This window comes from Drosophila melanogaster, chromosome 2L (assembly GCF_000001215.4).
Source record: "Drosophila melanogaster chromosome 2L".
Classification (NCBI taxonomy): Eukaryota; Metazoa; Arthropoda; class Insecta; order Diptera; family Drosophilidae; genus Drosophila; species Drosophila melanogaster.
The window spans coordinates 14,720,178-14,737,073 of record NT_033779.5 but is presented as its reverse complement, the minus strand read 5'-3'; the positions used below and the strand labels follow the sequence as shown (position 1 = coordinate 14,737,073).

Below are 16,896 nucleotides of genomic sequence, written 5' to 3'. Positions count from 1 at the left end.
TTCTTTGAAATATGTAACGCAACTAAAAAGCGGATTCAACATGATTGAAAAAACAGATACAATTTCGAGTATCCTAATCAATGGCCTCCTCAGCAGCCACCCTTTTGTGCTCCTCGATCTGCACCTTGTCCAGATCGACTCCATCTTTTTTGGCTGCCCGTATCTCGCCTTCCCCCTCCGATCCGTCTAGCTGGTTGGTCTGCCAAACTCCTGTCCACGGCAGTGACATCACTGACATGACCTTGACCAGACTGCTATGGTTTTCCTGGTCTAGATCACTCTCCCCATTTCCTTCCCGTATTCGTCTGTCTCCATCCGGCAACTGCAACTCCTCGCAGCACAGCATGGAAATCAGCAAGTGCTCAACGAAGAGGGTTCGCCGCAGCCTTTGAGATTCGTCCGTATCGTGGCACTGCACTTTTTGCTGTGCAATCCACTGAAGTAGAACATATCTGTCGTCGTCGTGTTCGAATGGCCCCCCGGAACTCAAGCCTAACGCCAGGGACTCTGAATTGGCTGCCTCCTCTGGAGGATCATTGTTGCTTAGGAGCTGGGGATCGGAGCTCACACGTCCAGTTGACAGCCATACGGATATATCGAATATCCTTGAATTCGGAGTTGTTTGCAACTGCGATTGGCGGTGGTGGCGCATGTGATTACGGGTAAATATTCGGCGTAGTGGCGGTGTGTCGGGCTCTAGGTAATTGGCGTGATCGATGTGGTTGTGCAGGAGATGTTTGGAAAGGTGGCGTATGGCCACCAGTTCGGCGGCCGACAGTCCGGCGCACATGGGGCAGACCACATATTCATTGGACACCCGATGTTGAACGTAAACATGTTCGATGAACCGCTTCGCTGTGAGCGCAAGTAGGCCGCAATGTGGACAGGTGAAGCAATTGGACAGGTGGACCAGCTCTGGGATTTCGCCGTAAAGCAGCGGAACCAGATCGTCCGAGTCAGGGAACAATTGCATGGGATGATTGGCGCGATGCTCTTCCGTTTCTATCTGATGATCGTAGCATATGTCACATAGGTTATAGTTCACGCAGCGCAAACACCGGAAGCGGCTACCCTGGAAGATCGTCATTTGACAGCCGTTGCAGCAAATGTTGCGGTGACCCATCCTCGATCCTTGTGCTAACTTCGTTCTTAGCGAATATACCTAAACTCTGGTCGAAAAAACGGGCAAAAGGGTTCTAAATTTTAACAAATCGAATCTATACAATGACATGATTTTCATAGATGTAAAATATTTCGGGGCGTTTGGTAATAACATATAATTCTACTTTTAAAACTATTTTTCAACCTAAATGTATCAAACTTACTCAAGCTTTCTACATATTTCCTTTGCCTCTTTTAAACAAATGTTTATTTTTGGAACCTTAAGTACAGCGAAAAAAAAGTTAAATAAACATGCACTGTACTATTTTGTCCGGTGAGCACAGCTATCTACGTGACAAATAACGATAATGCAATTTGTTTTCCAAACCTATATGAAACGAGAAATAAGCCCCCATTATTGATAAGGAACTAAATCTTTTATCTAAATCTTTTGACAGTAGAAGATAACTCAAAGGATATTTTATATTTGCTCAAATCAGAATGCAGTTATCGAAAATTAAACTTCCCTTGAGCTGAAAATTTAGCTTGAATTTATAATTATACATATGTCCAAATGTAATACAGCTTCAGTGTGTGTACACATAAAATTCAAAACCCAAAAAATCCACAAAAATTGCTATTTTAGTAGGTATTGCGTTGAACACATCGGTTCTAAATGTGGCTGTTGTGCCATTAGTTACTCTTCTGTCTCTGTCTCGGTTTGAATCTCCATCTCGCTCTCTTCTTTTTAATTTTCCCGACTTGGTGCGCGGCAGTTGTAATAGAAGTTTTCCGGCTTCATGCACCTCCGCCCTTGCACCACCCCCTTTCGGCGACCATTGTGGTGGATTCAGTACACTCTTAAAAATAAGATGTTTAATAAATAATGGATAACATATAAAATAATTATTTCATGGTTCAGTCCTTTGAAACACTGCGGAACCTTATAAATGAAAATGACGTGCATACATTGGACTGGAAAACTAGGAAACTATTCTGAACTTATATTTTAAAATAATTTTCAAATTCATTATTAGGTTTAAATAAGATGTCAGCTTCAGAACTTTGAAATTATTGGAACATTTTTGGGAGTGCATAGCAGAGCTCCTGTTTTTGCGCTGGTGTTGGTAATTATATTATAGAGTGTGGCGGACGGAACGCAATCTCTTCGCCAGAATGAGTGTGTGTGTGTGTGCGTGGGCAACTTATGTTTACCAAGTGCGAAAGTGGAAACGTGCTGCAAACATGGAGTCCTGCCGCCACTGCCTCCCTTTCTCCCACTTTCCCAGTGTTTTACGCTTTATAATAGGATTTGAATACAATGGCATTGTAATGAAATGTGCAGCAAACGATGGTCTGCAGACGGTCGGTCTGTCGGTCTGTAGCAAGTCGAGCTCTGCGGTTGCCTTTGGACTGGGGCAACTTCTGCGATTGCGATACGGTTCTGCAGCGGTTCTCCGCCGGCTGTCCCTTGGCAAGAACAAGCCAAACAGCTGTTCCTCCTCCGTCTGTTAGTCTGTCTGTCTGCCTGGCCGTGTAATTTGAGTTGGTAATTAAAAGTAAAGCAAAAGGCAAACTGCTGCAACGGCCGCACATCAAGGCACCTCTTCACACGTATGCTCCGTACGCTTTCTAATGCCAAAGCAGTCTTCCAAGTGCTCCACATTGGTTTTTATTCGAGACTGCTGCTTTAAAAGGTGTCCTGTTTAAATCGGTCCTAGGGAATATATCTGATTCTGCACAATATCCTGGTGGCTGACGGATCTAAGCAGTAAAAACATACAAGACATGTTTAAAAAACGAAGAATAAATTGGTCATGCCCAAAAGTAAAGCTACAAAGGCGGTGCTTTTTTAAGTTCCAAACTCTCGAGCAGCGTCAAAAGGCTTGAAAGCCCTATTTAGTTGAGGACGAAATATGTACTTCTACGAAAATTTAAAGAAGAGAACGAGAAAACCCCATCAATCATTGCCTGTCGACCTTTGTTGATTAGTTTATCAATTAAACGTAATTGAAATTTTATTTTCATTAGCCTTGCAAAGGGTGTCGTTAAGCCCGCTTCAATTGTGCTAATTAATGGCAAGCCTGTCTGAGAAGCTTCACCGAAATCTCGCAGCCATAAGCGATTTGGAAAATCAGAAGCCTTGATGAAAATTAGAAGGCATTGCTCATTAGAATTGGTAGGTGGAAAACGGAAAATGGATACTTCTAATTGCCCTACGCTTTTCCTTTTGTCGGAAGCTGTCAATGAAAATTCGTTCCTTGGCCTCTTTTATTTATGTTAATTCATTTGCCTTGCTTTGTTCGATTTCAGATTTTTTTTTTTTTTTGCTCCCCCCAGCGTGACGATATGCTCAATTGCTTTTGTAATCAATCAAAGTCAAAAGCGCAAAATGTTACTTACATACACGTATTGGGGGAGGCGTTAAAGGAGCATGTCCTGATGGGTTCGGGGGCCCGGATGGGTTGCAAAGTGCAGCCAGGATGCTCGGGGCGGAAACTGGATTGTCATGTGTGCTCGCGGGTCTCCCGATGCTAGATACTCAATGCTGGATGCTCGATGCTCTTTGCTCGTATTTTGTGTTGGTGTTTGACGTGACACTTGAGCGACACTTGAAGCCCGATAATTGATATTGTGCAGCCTGGAGTTGGGTGTACGGATGGGGAAACGGATGGGACTACGGATGCGGCTCCGGATGTGCGGGGCGTGGCCAAGTGCCGGTGTGCGACAGTTTCGGATTCTTGTAATTGTCGCTGACACATTTCGTGGTTTAGTTGTGGGTGAATGTCCGTCAATCACAAGTTAAGTCCTAAGTTAAGTTCATTTATAAGAAAAGGCTGTATATATAATTCTATGAATTTTATCTAAATAGGAATAAGTTAAAAAAGACGTCTTTAAATAATATTGGAGACCTAGGACCTAAGTTTGTTTAAATTTGGGAACTCTGAAGACTTAAATCTGGTCAATGTGCTAACTGCCGCACACTTAGTGTCAACTTCAGGAACAGGGAACTCCTGCCCGCAGAAGGCCACCAGATAATTGTTAACCATTAAGTCGCACCGCAAATCAAGTGCAGCAATTGCAACTGGACTGCAATTCATTTGCGGCATGGATCATTAAAGGGCGCAGGGCCCGAGAACTTTGGACCGGAGACAAACCGCATGCAAAGTTGCCAACGTGGCCGAAACAGACGTCACCGCCGGAACCAGTCCGGTCCAAAGTAAACCGAACTCCATCCCCCCGGGGCCATCGAAAATGCTTCAGCTGGAAAGTTTGTGAGCATAAAGAGTTTTCAGCCAAGTGATGGATGGAGTGGATGAGCTGCTGGCAGGGTAATGGGCACAAAAAGGATTGCAGAATGGTTTCACGCTGCTTTCAGATCCATTAAGCATTCCATGCCGGCGATGGCAATAACGAGAAGGGGAAGAAGGGACGATGAGGATGACGAGTGGCATAGCGCTTTGAACTTTGACTGAGCAAAATAATGACACGCGTCGCAACTATTTCGCATTTCGAATATTTAATCTACATAATTTAGATAACATTATTCGTCATTAGTGTCAGAAATCATGGCGGATCTAGCGAAATCCTTTTAATGTCAAATACACCAGGACCTTCTTCTTACCGAACCCTTCTCGACGACAAGTGATAAGTCGATTCAGTTAATAATGTCAGACCGTCAAATGAGCAGATATCAGAGTTGACATCTATTAGACGACTGCGAGACACTTTTCAGCCAGCCTGCCAGACCGCTCGCATTAATATTAATTTATCAGCAAAGCACATTATTTATGAAATTTTATCATTTTTGGTAATTAAGATGCGCCAACGGGGTCTATGACATTTTAATGAAAGCCAACCCAAAAGCCGCAGTCGTAGGAAGCCGCCGCCGTCGAATAAAAAAAAAAACAGATAAACGCGCCAGTCGATGTGACTCTTGAAATTATTATCATCACACCCACGATGGCAAACAAGGGTAAAAAAAAAGAGCAAGTAAAGAAAGCAAAAGTTTGTCGACAATCCCGACGCACTTTTATGGCACGGCTTTTGGCTGTGAATGAAAATGAAGATACGGGAAAGTCCCGACCCGACACCAACTGGGTGTCAGAGTCATGAGTGTGTAACACTTAGGGATGGCATAGAAAGAACTATTCCGTTCAGGGAACTTCGATTTATACAAGGCAGGATATCCTAAAAAAAATATCATATAAAATGCATCTCAATCCTATTTCGCGGATTAATGCAGAATCTGTGGTTTTTGATTGAGATACTCATACTTATTGTGTTAGGGATCAACTTGAAATAAATAAATTTAAGTTCTTCGTTTAAGAGAAGTGTGAATTGAACGATGTATTTATTTCATCGAGCTTATGCTGTTTTCAAGATATGCGTTTTCTTGCGTTTTTTTTTTAAGATTCCATCTCTACCGTAAAAACTTGGCCGTATGTGAGAGCGTACTTTTCTGCTTAAAGTATGATTGCAAGTGTGAAAATATATATGCTAAACGTGCCCGAACGCCCCGCTTCGTCTTCTCCGTTGCGCTTCATGCGTTTTTGTTTTATGACGCGGCGACGTGCTCGGAAAATGAAAAGCACTTGACGCGCCAAAGTCCTGAACTTGGCGGTCCTCCACTGGCGCTCCGCTCCGTCCGTATGTGAATCCGTCCGTCCGCCGGTTCATCAGGCCCCAAACCACCCGACCCACAGTTGGTCCGCACATGCTAAATCGTAAAATGCTCCATTCTTTCATTTTTGCTTTTTTTTCTTTACTGTTAAAGTTTTTATACTCTTTTTTTTGGGGTTTGGTACGCACGGCCAATAATTGAGACAAGTCAAAAACTTTATTTAATAAACTTCAATTTTTTAAATATATATTAATTGTTTCAAATCATAAAGCTCAAAGATAGTCTAACCTATATCAAAATAGTATTTATAAGATTTACTTGTTAATGGTTCAAAAGCAACAGATAAGAAGGGTTAAGTCACAAACTGAATTACTCCCAAGACTATATGAGAACAATTTATGGGGTAGAGTATCTCTAAAGCATTCAGAGGAAGTGAAATCAGTTTCCACTTTTTCTCGGTGCCTTATTTTTTATGCGACGTGCGCTCGCCTGTAAATGGGTTTCTCCTTGGCTTCCATTACTTCTATTCCATTCTCATTTGTTCGAACAATTTAAGAAATTGTCGCCCTGTCTTGGAACAGCTTCCTGGCCACTCCTCCTGGCATAAAAAACACTATGCATGTGCGAAGTTTATAGTAAATAAAGTATGATTGTCTATTGTCAATGCTCGTTGCTTTTGTGGTTTATAAAAATTCAACACTCTATTTGCTGCTTTTCCTGCACTCGCTCACTCTCAGTTAATTTCATTTGATTTATATGGACTGTGTAAATGGAAATTGGAATGGGAAAGCGGATGAGCTTGGATTTGAAGTTGGGGTTAAGCCGTGTTCTGTAATCGCTCTTGTTGATGACGCCGATTCTGGATGCTATTGTGGTCAATAAATTACCAGCTGTGCAGAAAAGCCTTTTACGCTTTTGTTCCTTTTCACACATTTGAAGTGCACTTTATGCTTTTTGCATGCACAATTCGCAATTAATTAAAACAATTATGTAGGCAGCGACACGACAAGAACAACAACAGCAGGAACAGGAAAAAGGCAAACAAGAGGGTAGTGATGAAAAAAATTAAAAATCCAACAAGATATACGAACATTTTCTGCGGTAAAATGTCATGTCGCCTGTCAACCACACATTCCCAGTTCGAGTATTATGCAATTAAAAAAATGAAAGAGCTGGTCCGCTGAAATTGCCAAACCACGTCAGACAGTCCTTACCTTGCTTCTTGAGTCAAAATTTAATCGAAAATGGAGGAAATTAAGCAAAAAGTGAAATATTTTTCGATACGATTGTGTAAACTATGATATGTTCCTGTACTTCATGACCATATCGATGTCGCTAGTCTTGATCATGGAAAACAGCGGAACCCCATTAATGTCCTTATTGGATGGCACATTTCTGGAGGCATACAATCGTTCGACAGAGAGCCCTGAAGGCGGGCCTACTTCTCATCCGTGGAGAAGTGCTGAAGCTGGGAAAATCTCTTTTTCAGAACGTACTAGATTTACTAAAATGTTAAGTCGTAAGCGTCATAAAATAATACGTCGAACGATTCCCGAAGAGGAGGAGAGAAGAATTGAGAGATTGTGGGATCCCGTTCTTAATAAAAGCTACGACTTTTCTAGCTTTGAGGAATATAATACGACTACTAAGACATATCCCACTATACCAAGTGAAAAGTTTGGTTTGGAAGATGCTGCACGTACTTATAAGAATATTTCCGAGCAAAAACCAGGTGAGAATTCAACTCACCTCTTTAATGATGAAGACTATTCGTGGAGTTCAGTCAATACCGAAATAAGTTATGGATACGAAAACCAAACGTATGAAAACGGAATCGAAGGAAGCAAGTCCCAAAATGGAAATGTCTCATTCAGCTTAGCTGATTTCCCCCTAGTTGATGAGTATCCCATCTATAATCAAAGCTCAACCTGCATAAATAACAGCTCTACAGAGTATCAAAATCAAACTGTCAATGATTATAATTTCGCAGTACCTTGCCTTGCACCGAATGTTAATGGCAGAACAAGTTCTGTAAAAAACCAACAATTGCTTGGCCAAAAAGGTCCATTGAAGGTGTACCTATTCATGAACCGAAATCCAGTTTATGGAGAAGAGTATTCAGTTTTCACAACTATGCCGAGCCTGGGAAAGAAAAACTTTGCTGTCAACCTGACTGTAGATACCAATGATTACTTAATTGATGAGATACATTCGGATTGGAAATACACCAAAAATCTTCGAAAGTTAATGCGAAAATGGGGCATAAGAAGTAAGCGAATCGTATACAATCGTTGTTATTTCCATCGATGTACGGCCCGATTCTACAATACGAAACATAAATACATTGTGGCGAAAGTTAGTTCTTTGAACGACAGAAGAAAGCTATTGGCACATGTAGTGCGTTTCAAAATTAAAGTACGCAAACCACCAAATGTGTCGTGCCTACCAGCTTTGGAGTTAGAATTTTGCAAAAATCCCGAAAAGCCAGTATATTTCTCTCCCATGGGTCATCTAGAATTTTTTGCGTCCATTAGCGATGCATGCTCCACAGTGGAGTATGATAAAATAACATGGCAATTATGTGATATCACAGAGAACAGTAAGTTTTATTTTCTTTATTCTATTAATTTTTTTTAAATTTCGATGGTGAAACAAGTGAATAAATGTTGATATATTCTAACCGCAGAAATTATTGCTCGTCTAAAAAATGCCACAGGACTGGTGGTGAAGCTACTGCCCTACAAGGTGCACATCCTAAACGAACCGGATAGGCGGAAAGTCTTTTTGCTGCGAGGTAAAGCTGTAATAAACGGCGTAACTACGGTAGCTCGTGTGAGTGGACCAAGTCTAGAAGAAATGTATAACCCCTCAGGGTTTAAACTTTATTTCAGTGCTATATGAAGTACAAACCGCCCCCAATCGAACCCCTTATCAAAGGCAATGAGCGACGTCTGGTCGACGTCAGAAAACCCATTATTATCGACGGATCCAGCTCGAAGGACAGGTTGAAAATAAGGGAATCTATAAAGTCGAAGCAATTCTTGTGGACTTGTATCAGCTTAGACGATCCATTTAACAATTATTGCAAAAAGTATATGTCCAAGAGTGAGTATGATGAACAAAACTAGATTTGTAATGGCGGTGATATTGAAAAGTGCGTTGGGGAAATACTATTGACAGATATTAAAATGTTATGTAAAATAGAATTTTTTTCAAATTATCTTGATAAAAGCGCAATATTTTACTCTGTCAAATAGGAAACATCTTACATAAATAAGTCATTACCTACTTTAGGGTATATCAAAATTATTTTTTTTAGGCCCCACGTTGAGATTACCCCCATATGCTCTTAAGGAGAATGCCGTTTACGACTTCAGCTTAACCGTCATCTCACGCTTCGATCCGCGGAATCGAATGACCACAACCCAAACAATAAAAGGCGTCGCTAAAACAACCTTCACGCCCCAAATCCTTTGCCGTCGAAATTGCGCTCTAGGTGTTTATGCGCCGTTGGACAGCATACACCTGATCTCGAAATGCGATGACTGTCCGGGTACGGTTAAAAGATATGAGTGGTGGTTGTTGGACACAGAATCACAGCCCACTCTGGAATCCTCTCATAAATATCTGATTCTCCACACTCTAGAGCCCCTCGTTCAGATCCGTCTAAGAGTGTGGGTGAAGGGCCAAGGGTGGGCAGATGCGTTCTACACGCTGCGCCGGAACAATGGCCCTCAACATGGTAGTTGCACAATATATCCTTTTTTGGGCGTCGAGGGCTTCACAATGTTCGAGATCGATTGCCCCGGATTTGAGTCGCCTTTCCCGCCAATAACCTATCGCTATATGGTGTCATATGGAGTTGTGGCCTCGAATGTGCCATACTCAAGGATTGTGCTCACCCTACCCGCTGCAGAGACTATCATGATCTCGATATGTGATGCCATTGACATGTGCGTCGAAAAACGTGTAGAAGTGAAAGTATTGTCGATAGATAAAAGCATGCTAACGGGGCAAAAAGAAGTAATGAACTATGTGCCGAATTTCTTTAAGCGAGGTCATTGGAATAGGGCCTATATCATGGGAATAGCTGCCATCACTTTTATAGAGACGTCAATCGATGGAGATGAATTCTACTCTTATCTGACTGGCTTGGTCGCCTCAACGGGGTCGCAGATGGAGCAGATTACCACGCTGAGCTCGCACATGCTTATTAGGCTGCATCCAGTCGATTTTCGTGGAGCCACCGTCATGGCAGAAATGTTTAGCCACTTGGGCGACAGCTTCTCGGCGATCGTTCAGGAGCATGAATGGCTTCATCGGGAGGGCTACTATTCGTTGACGGCCATGCATATGTTCTTTATGTCCATTTTAGGAAAAAAAACCGAAAGCCATTCAAACGCCATGTGTAGTCTACATAATCCCGCGTGCATGAATTTGCAAATAATCGATTTGGAGAAGCCGTTCGTCATTAAGTTTGATCCACTCATTTTGGTGCGGATCAATAGCTGGCTGATGAGTACATGGTTCTTGTACAGGTGCATTTACTTTCTTGGCGTCATAGCCACTCAAAGACATCATCCGTATGATGACGCATTAACAATCCACAAGAGCGGCATTGCGTACCAGGTAGGCATGTATTCGAAAAATTTATAATCTAATGCATCACAAGATTTTTGATATCCCAATATATATATTTATAACTATTATATTATATTTTCGCATTATATATTTAAGAATACGAAACGTCATTTTCACTTTGCTTATTGATATAATTGGATTGCTTTATTGATAACATTTTCTGAATTTTTTGCATGTTTACAACCAGATTAATGTGACTGAGGTGACAGAGAACACCAAGGACATCCAGGTGAAGACAATCGACCACATACACGTTATTAAATTATCGACAAAGCTGCTCTATGAACTGCAACGCAGACTGAACCATAGCTCTATTCTGCTACAGATCATCTCGCAGCAGAACTTCCACAATATCTACTGGTGGTATCCAGATCCATTCCCCTCGAAGACCAGTGTGCTTATCGTTCACGCTTACAGTCCCGTTCAATTTTTTAGATCCGCCAAGGAGTTTCAGCTGACTAATCCTTTAGTATACAAGACGAATATCACGCATTTCAACGACGCGTCCTTCAATCAGTACATGACCAATAATAGTATCCAGAATAGTACAGAAGTCCACATATACAGTGTGATGCTAAACCACAAGGCCATGTTGGCAGTGCGAATCGTAAATTGTTCGGAGCTAATGTATATTAAGATGCGATTGCACAGATGGCCAACGCTCGGACAGATAAGGCAGCACGCTTGTCGGATAACACCTGATATGCAGGGTAAACGCATTTGGATAGCCAACTCCTGTGAACGGAGCCCGGCATATGTGGCCATACACAAGCCGGGCGAAATCCGATATAAAACCGAAGACAAGGATCAGTTAAGTGCGCGGGGAAGGAAGAAGGGGAACAGGACGCACGATGGCTCGGAGACACCAGAGGTGAGACAAAAAGCGGACTTTATTGACTATGACAATGAGGACATAGTGGAGGAGGTTCTACCTCTGAACTACTCGATACTTTTGGAAATTTACCAGTGCAACATCTGGAAGAACCGTTCATTGGATCCCGGCTGGAGCGAGGATCATTGCACCACCTCCTTTGAGCACAGTCGTGGCTCATCTGTTCAGTGCACCTGCCATACCTTAGGAGCCCTATCCTCTCGTATTTTTCCAATTTCATCGCAATTGTTTGTCGAGCACATACCCGTACCCATATTTACGTTCAATATGATCCTAATGATTTTTTTCGCTCTGCTTTTTCTGCTGCTCGTCTTCAAGTTTCTCTTACACCTCAACATTATTTCTGCCTATCTGAAGAATCCGGAATTTCGATTGCAATGCGATGCGTCAGTTGGAAAGTCGGATCAATCGTTTGTGAGTGGTTCGGAGATTCTACTCGTGATTGTAACTGGTGGTCAGGAGTTTGCCGGAACTACATCAAACGTAAAGTTTTACCTTAAATCGCCGCATCGTCAGCAAACATCGTATCAAATTACTCAGGATCCAGGACATCCGAAATTACTCAGAAATAGCACCATTAAGATAATGGTTCCCCGTGGACATATCTATATACCAACCCGTTTGGCATTGCGTCTCGTTCCCAATGGACGGTATCCATCGTGGTACTGTCGCTCCATAACAGTGGTGGATCTGAAGTTGAAAGTTCAGCAGCTATTCCTCGTAGAGAGCTGGATTGAAGGCGGGAGTCACATACAGTTTATGCGATCCAAGTACTTTACATATGGCAACTATAGTAGATATCCCAAGTATACGTGGTGCAAGCGGTTCCGGAGTCGAGCAGAGCAGCTTTATTTCAGTTGGTATTTGATTAATGCAATAACCGGGCCATCGCAAAGTAAGGTCGGGGGCATCATCATGAATCAGTTCGAACGCACTTGCGTGTGGATCTGCAAAACGGCTATTACATTGGCGTTTGTAACCTTGTACTTCGGAAAGCACACGGTATCTAGCATTCAGGAAGAGACTAGGGAAAACGTTGATAATTCCCTCAAAGTTCACTTAGTGGTTATGCTGGGATTTTTCGCTTTTTTAATTGGTTTAGCTATTCATGTGTTATTCGAAGTTATCATTTTACGTTGGTTATGGCCACAAACATAGTAAGAAAGCAAGTACTTTATTGAATGTTCATATTAATAAATAAATTAAATAAAACATATTGTATATTATTAGGCATTCACACAGTCGGAACTTTGAACTAATTTTAAAAGTCGTATATATTTTCTAATATCTATCAAAAGCTCCAATTAAAATATTATGTTTGCCTCTTGCGGGTATAAAACTATATATATTCTGTTCGATTTCTGTATTTACATTTTAAGTATAACGTGTGGAGCATTTGATGGCAATTTTGAAATTTAAATAATTCAAATTAGCACTCGAAGGGCTCCGCCTTATGTTCTGGCAACTGTTTCCGACCGGGCTTGGGCTAATGGATTTTTCCACGCCTAATTACCATTACTTAGCCGAAAGGGGCAAAAAACACAGACATACACACACGTATAAAAAGGTAAAATTGCATTAAAAATTATCGCTTTTTTTAGAAACTATGCTTTTCGTTTATTATTTTTTGTAACTTGAGAGTGTATGCAAATGGAATTTCATAGTCACCATTAACACCTTTTTGCACTGTCTCTCCTTCGCACCTGTTTCTTGTGGTCCACACCTATTTTTTTGTTCGCATATTTTATGTGACGTTGGGTGAAATTAAAAAAAAAAAATAAAATAAAAATGCATTTAATTAAATGCCACACAAATGCTGCGAAAAACGTTTCCAACGTGTGATATTTTATGCCAGAAGTCGGGGGAGTTTTTTTCTTCGCTTCTGTTGTTCTCGTTTCTCATTGTCGTGGGGACAGTCGAAAAATGCATTTTCATAACGTTACTGGGCATTATAAATGTTTTAAGTTGCGGTGGCTTGGGTCTTGAATAGTTTGTCTCTATGAGAATAATTTACAATACCCAAATAAAATATTCTTGCAAAAGTTCAAGTTTTATTCGATTTATTCAATTACTTGCGAAACGTATTTAATAACTGATAACATTTGGTGACAGTGTCTAAAACAAAGAATCTTAAGAATAGCTCTAAGCATAAATGATTTCCAATTCCCCTGATGATTGACGGCGTTTCAAATCTGGTCGCAATTCTGATGCATTTCCATCTGGCACTTCAGTATTCACCCTTCAGGCTGTAAGCCAGTCTTGGATTTCGGAAATTTTGGCAACAGCTCAATCTGCAACCAGTTCCGATTTCTGCTTACCTTGTAGTTAGGCATGGATTTGCACATCTGCCTCCCATTTCGCACGGAGCGATTTTTTCCTCTTTGTTCGAATGTCGCACAGAGTATGCAACGGAAATTGTACTGAGGGCACGGCCATTATTCTCTTCACTCAGCCATAAGCCCAAGGAGACGACATACGCAGCTGAATTTGTCATATCGTAGTCCTTCGGGTTAGTGCCTAGGTACCCTCTACTTCAATTCTAAAATTTGGGTATACTTGGTACAGGTAAATGATAGGTTACCGTTCATACTTGAAAGAATTTCCAACCTTTACCTCAATATTAGGGCTTAAATTTATTTATTATTTATAAGTATGCGTATGTGTTCAATTTAATTGTTACTACTTTGTACTTAAAACAAGCGCCTCTTAAATTATAAATTGTAAAATAAATGCCAATAAGATTTGATGCCATCTTTCTAACTAATATAAGGCAGCTTTGAAAGTGGTATGTTCGAGGTTTTAATATGATTAGTGGGTATACCAGAGTCGGGGAAATCTAGCAACGTTCTTACGTGCTTTTTTCTGTTTATGCGTTTTTCTGAAGCCACCAGCCGACAAAATTGCAGCCGACAGTTTGGCACATTCCCATTTCGAGGCCCTGGCATAACAACGCCCACTTTTTGGCCACTGTTTGCATACGTGCCCGTTGTGAAATTGCCTGGGCGCACTCCTCAAATCATTGGCCGCTGCCACGCCCCCCTCCCACGGTAACCGCCCAGCCGCCTGCCGCCCCCTTTGGCCCGTGGATGCGCAACATGTTAGTGACACAATCGAAATGGAAAACGACATGGAACATGGCAACAATAACGAGCGGCAATAACAAACAACTTCGAATTTTCTCCCCACCATGAGACAGGTAAGAAAACCGTGCGGAAATTGAAGTGTGAAGTGTGTGAGTGGATTAGTTATCCTGAAAATTGTTGCCGCTTGGCATTGGCAAATTTCCTTCTGATTTGCTGCACTCGCTCGCTTTTGGCCGACATATTTCAGCTTATGGCTCACAGCTTGGGAGCTGGGGACTCAAGCTCAAAAAGATTTGCGCTCGGGGCAAACAGCAAAAATTTCCATTTAAGGCAAAGTTTGGCTAAGGTGCTGCAGCAACGTTAGCTATCCCTCGAGGAAAACCGTCTGTAAATATATATGTATATCGGTGGCATTTTCCCTTCAGCCCGATATTCGCTTTCCCACCACATATTTTCCCACCGGTTTGTTTACGCAGCAACGACGCGACACTGCAGTGGCTCATAGGCAAATGCAGTTGGAAAAAATTTAAAAAGAACGATGCAGATTTTGATTGAGTGACTGTCAGATGATATTAGTTTTAGGAAAACATTTATCATACTTCATTTAACTAACTAACTAATAACTAAAGATTACGTTATTTTGAAGTAAACTTTACTGACTATCTATTTTTTTATTTGTGTTTTGGTCATGTATTTAAGCCTTTTAATCCACCTAATCCATTTTAAATTATTTTCTAACAATGTCACAAAACAAGTACACTTATGTCATATGCCCTGAGTAGATTTCTTCTTCTGCTCATGTGGTACTTCGCCTAAGTCGTCGTCTGCGGTATTCTCGGTTTTTCAACTTCCAATTCCCAATCCACCAACGCCCTCAGCGGCGCATTGCACATACGCCGTGTGGTGCAGTGGAGTTCCGTTGACGGTATTTTGCCTATAAAATTTGCAAGAATTCGTTGTGTCAATTGTTTACCCATGCCCTAAACTTTCTCTCCCTCCCTTCAAGTCTGCGCTGGCTGACTTGCGAAGTTGGCAAATATTCCTTGGCAGCCTTAAATTTTGGTTAACAAATTGGCATTTTTATTGTGACAGAAAGGGGGCTTTAAGCCAAACACGAAGTCGTTTGCAGCTACGTTTTGCGCGAAATTGTGGCTGTAGCTGAAAGCAAACCATCAAGTCTGCATTACATGGGGCGTATGCGTAATTTCGGATGCAGTAAAAATCCAGCTGCAGATGTTTCGAAGCACGAAATTAATTACGAAAAATAAGTACGCAGATATGTATACACACACATACGCGGACACATATACTGACGCATAATAAGATGGAGAAGGACCAAAGCAACGAACAGAGCCAGAATAATAATAATAAGTAACAAAAATAAACTTTACACGCTCAAGAAAAGCAGCAAAACCAGCACGAGCAAAGAAAAGCGAAGGAAGCACTGTGGCATAAGCAGCACAGGCTATAAACAAGCATATGCTAAGGCAGAAGGCATAAAAATAAATCCGTAGAAGGGAAAAACTTTTTATATTATCTGACTACGTTCATGTGAGTGTGTGTGCGATGGATGTGTGTGTGCGTTTTGTGTGTATATTTGAGTTTAGCAGATCACTCTCGAATGTCTGAGTATCCGCCGCGAAGGACGACGATGGAGCTTTGCATCTGACGGCTGTCAAACTTTTAACTCTTCCAAAATAAAAAACTTTGCATCACAATTAATAACCTGTTTATGCACCCACTTAGTTTGTATTGACATTATATACTACATTATAATGTATTTATAATTTCAAGCCAAATGATCGCAAAGAAGAGGCCTTACTGAGCAAATCTAATTGTATATATTCCCCTTAAGAAAATGGTTTTCATTTTGTCAAAGTTTTCTATCTCATTCATTTTATTTCCTTTGTCTTGCTTTCCATCTTGGCCTGTTTTGCTTATTCTTATTCCAGGTCTTCGCATTTTAAGCATTTTATTTTACTGCCAAAGGCAAAGACCAAGCTTAGGGGTTAAACATAAAATAAAGGCAGCAATTAGTGCTATATAAAGAAATCATAAAGTGTAAATAATATTTTTCTAGCGCAAATGAAAAGCAAGCACCATAGGAAAACGTAACAGGCCGAAAAAGAAAATACGTATTATTTACGGCTTTAGTTGTTCTGGTATTTAAAGGGCAAACACACAACAATCAGTTGGCAAAGCCTATTATGAAAAATTACTTGGTAAACAAAACATTCAAAATAAAAGAGACAAATTTGCCAAAGCCCATCTCATGGCAAAAACAGACATGAGTGATGTTTAAATGCAGGAGCCTCTTTCTTATATTGAAAAACTATATCCTTTATTTATCCTAATTTCAACAGTTTAGTTCTGATCAAAATTTAAGTAAATACTTTAAAATACTTCAAGTTCAATTATTTCCCAATGGATTTCTCTGTTCTTTATTCATTCCCTTATACTTTCGCTATGCAACACGTCTTTATTTATTCGAAACGAAATAAATCTCAGAAAGCACATTTGTGTTACAACAAATGCATGCGAAATGCATTTCCTCA

General features: G+C 41.0%; 2 protein-coding genes and 1 long non-coding RNA gene across 3 annotated transcripts; 2 read left to right on the top strand and 1 right to left on the bottom strand.

The window, feature by feature from the left end:
- Positions 1 to 6: 6 nt before the first annotated feature.
- On the bottom strand, positions 7 to 1,231 carry CG31835 (uncharacterized protein). The gene has a single exon (NM_165090.2). It carries the CDS (start codon positions 1,121 to 1,123, stop codon positions 74 to 76), a length of 1,050 nt encoding a protein of 349 aa, NP_723881.1. The 5' UTR covers positions 1,124 to 1,231; the 3' UTR covers positions 7 to 73.
- Positions 1,232 to 4,065: 2,834 nt separating this feature from the next.
- lncRNA:CR44857 (long non-coding RNA:CR44857) lies at positions 4,066 to 4,513 on the top strand. Its single transcript, NR_124265.1, has one exon. It is a non-coding gene; the product is annotated as a long non-coding RNA:CR44857 (long non-coding RNA).
- Positions 4,514 to 6,896: 2,383 nt separating this feature from the next.
- CG42685 (uncharacterized protein) lies at positions 6,897 to 12,457 on the top strand. The gene is made up of 5 exons (NM_135873.5): positions 6,897 to 8,324; positions 8,412 to 8,557; positions 8,617 to 8,830; positions 9,045 to 10,354; positions 10,554 to 12,457. The coding sequence occupies exons 1-5, from the start codon at positions 7,028 to 7,030 to the stop codon at positions 12,414 to 12,416; spliced, it is 4,830 nt and encodes a 1,609-aa protein (NP_609717.5). The 5' UTR covers positions 6,897 to 7,027; the 3' UTR covers positions 12,417 to 12,457.
- The last annotated feature ends 4,439 nt before the right edge of the window (positions 12,458 to 16,896 follow it).